The following is a 2,538-nucleotide window of genomic DNA, read 5'->3' as shown; positions in this document are numbered from 1 at the left end:
CCTGGCCAACATGGTGAAACCCCATCTCTACTAAAAATACAAAAATTAGCTGGGCGTGGTGGCGGGCACCTGTAATCCCAGCTAGTCAGGAGACTGAGGCAGGAGAATCGCTTGAACCCAGGAGGTGGAGGTGGCAGAGAGCCGAAATCACGCCATTGCACTCCAACCTGGGCAACAAGAGCAAGACTCTGGTGGGGGGAAGGGGAAGAGGCCAGGCGCGGTGGCTCACGCCTGTAATCCCAGCACTTTGGGAGGCCAAGGCAGGCAGATCACCTAAGGTTGGGCGTTCAAGACCAGCCTGGCCAACATGGTGAAACCCCATCTCTACTGAAAATACAAAAATTAGCCAGGTGTGGTCAGGTGCCTGTAATCCCAGCTACTCAGGAAGCTGAGGCATGAGAATTGCTTCAACCCGGGAGGTGGAGGCTGTAGTGAGCCAGGATCACGCCACTACACTCTGGCCTGGGCGACAGAGCAAGACTCCATCCCAAAAAAGAAAAAAAGTCAGCCGACGTAGCCAGGGAGGGCAACCACAGCCACACGCCACATGCCACACACCACATACAGGGCACTCTCTCTTCTGTGTCCGTGGCAGGCATCAATAATCAAGCCCAGATGAGGCCACGTAATCCCTCCCTGCTGCAGTGCTTCCCACAGCCCCTCTGGAGGAAGCAGAGTCCTCCATAGCTGGGATCAGTTTGTCATCCCCACAGAGCCTCTGGCCCGCTCAGCTTGGGCAAGTCCTCATCTGTGAAATGGGCAGTGTAACCCTGCTCCCTAGGCTGGGAGGAGGAATGAGCCTACGGGTGCTGGGCCTAGGCTGGGACAGTTCCTTTTGGATGCCAGCCCTGCTGTGCACGAGCGGCCTGGTCCTCACTCTTCCTCCCAGGTCACCTTGCCTCGGCTGCTGGGGTGCTGCCTGGGGACCTCCTGGAAGTGGTGGTCATGGTTAACCCCGTCTCAGCCAGGCTTCTCACTCAGTCCCTGGCAGTGGGCCTCCCTTCTCAGGCACCCCAGGCTCTCAGCAGATGCCAGGTGTGGTCAGCCTGGGGAAGAAGAGTTTGCAGAATCCACCATCATCAGGAGCCAGAGGGCAGAAACAGGGGTTCCCTCCTCTGAGACTAGGTATCCCCTGTGTATCCCAAACCACATAAAGGGGAGCCTCTTTGCAAAGTCATGTGAAGCAGAATTCTGGGTCTATGTCTCCCTTGGAAAAGTTGCTCTTCCTTTTGGTCCCTTGGAATCAAGAGGACAACCGTGTAGCGAATGGTAGCTGTGTCACCTATTGGTTCAGAGAGAGATTTCGGAATACAAAATAGTAACAGTGCTGGCCGGGCGCAGTGGCTTGTGCCTGTAATCCCAGCACTTTGGAAGGCCGAAGTGGGCAGATCGCTTGAGGTCAGGAGTTTCAGACCAGCCTGGCCAACATGGCGAAGCCCCATTTCTACTAAAAATACAAAAATTAGCCAGGTATGGTGGCGCACACCTGTAATCCCAGCTACTTGGGAGGATGAGGCAGGAATATCACTTGAACCTGGTAAGTGGAGGTTGCAGTGAGCCAAGATTCTCGCCATTGCACTCCAGCCTGGGTGACAGTGAGACTGTCTCGACTAGTAATAATATTAATAATAATAGCAGCACTGATGATTATGTGTGCCAGAGAGTCTGCAAGGCACTTTGAATGCGTGATCCTGTTGGACCCTGACAAGAACCCTTTGAAGTCAGTGCTGTGGTTGTTCCCATTTTGCAGATGAGGAGACTGAGGTATGGGGGCATTAGACAACTTGCCCAGCTTTGCACAGGCAGTGAGTAGTGGACATGAACCGGGTGGTCCAGCTCCAGGCCTGGACCCTCAATCCCCAGGCCCTGCTGCCTCCGCCTGGGAAAGGTTCCCACCCCACTTCTGCCCGGGATGTGCTCCCTGACCTCTCCCGCGAGGATGCCCACCATCTCTGGGCATTCTGGGTTCAGATAGTGGTAAACAGGTGCTTGTCTTGCCCCTCAGGGATCTGCGTCTGCAGCCACCATACCGAGGGCCCATCTTGTGAACGCTGCTTGCCGGGTTTCTATGGCAACCCCTTCGCGGGCCAAGCCGATGACTGCCAGCCCTGTCCCTGCCCTGGCCAGTCGGCCTGCACGACCATCCCAGAGAGCGGGGAGGTGGCATGCACCCACTGCCCCCCAGGCCAGAGAGGTGAGTGACTCCTGCCCTGGAGCCCTGCCCCACGGAGGGCCAAGTCCTGGTGCTGTGACTCTGCCCTGGGCTCCAGTGTTAGGGCCCCAGGTTTAGGGTGTGGCCAGTGAGGGAGAGCCCAGCTTATAGGCAGCAGGCATGACCTCTGGGGACACGGAATCCCTTAGCCCCATAACCAGAGCCCCAGGCTGCTGCATATTGCCAGCAGAATTTGGGCCATTTAGAATTTGGGCCATTTAAAAATACTCATATCGGCCGGGCGCGGTGGCTCAAGCCTGTAATCCCAGCACTTTGGGAGGCCGAGACGGGCGGATCACGAGGTCAGGAGATCGAGACCATCCTGG

The 2,538-nt window shown here is 56.6% G+C and overlaps 1 protein-coding gene across 1 annotated transcript in view; it reads left to right on the top strand.

Annotated features, from left to right (window-relative positions):
* The window catches only part of LAMC3 (laminin, gamma 3), a 125,767-nt gene that overhangs the window by 77,375 nt on the left and 45,854 nt on the right, over positions 1 to 2,538 (top strand). The window contains exon 13 of the mRNA XM_011971197.1: positions 2,006 to 2,194. Within this exon, the coding sequence (XP_011826587.1) occupies positions 2,006 to 2,194 (189 nt within the window). The remainder of the gene's footprint in view (positions 1 to 2,005; positions 2,195 to 2,538) is intronic.

The sequence above is a fragment of the Mandrillus leucophaeus genome, unplaced genomic scaffold, assembly GCF_000951045.1.
Source record: "Mandrillus leucophaeus isolate KB7577 unplaced genomic scaffold, Mleu.le_1.0 Scaffold99, whole genome shotgun sequence".
NCBI lineage: Eukaryota > Metazoa > Chordata > Mammalia > Primates > Cercopithecidae > Mandrillus > Mandrillus leucophaeus.
Note: the sequence above shows the minus strand (reverse complement) of the source record. Positions and strands in the feature narration are given on the sequence as shown.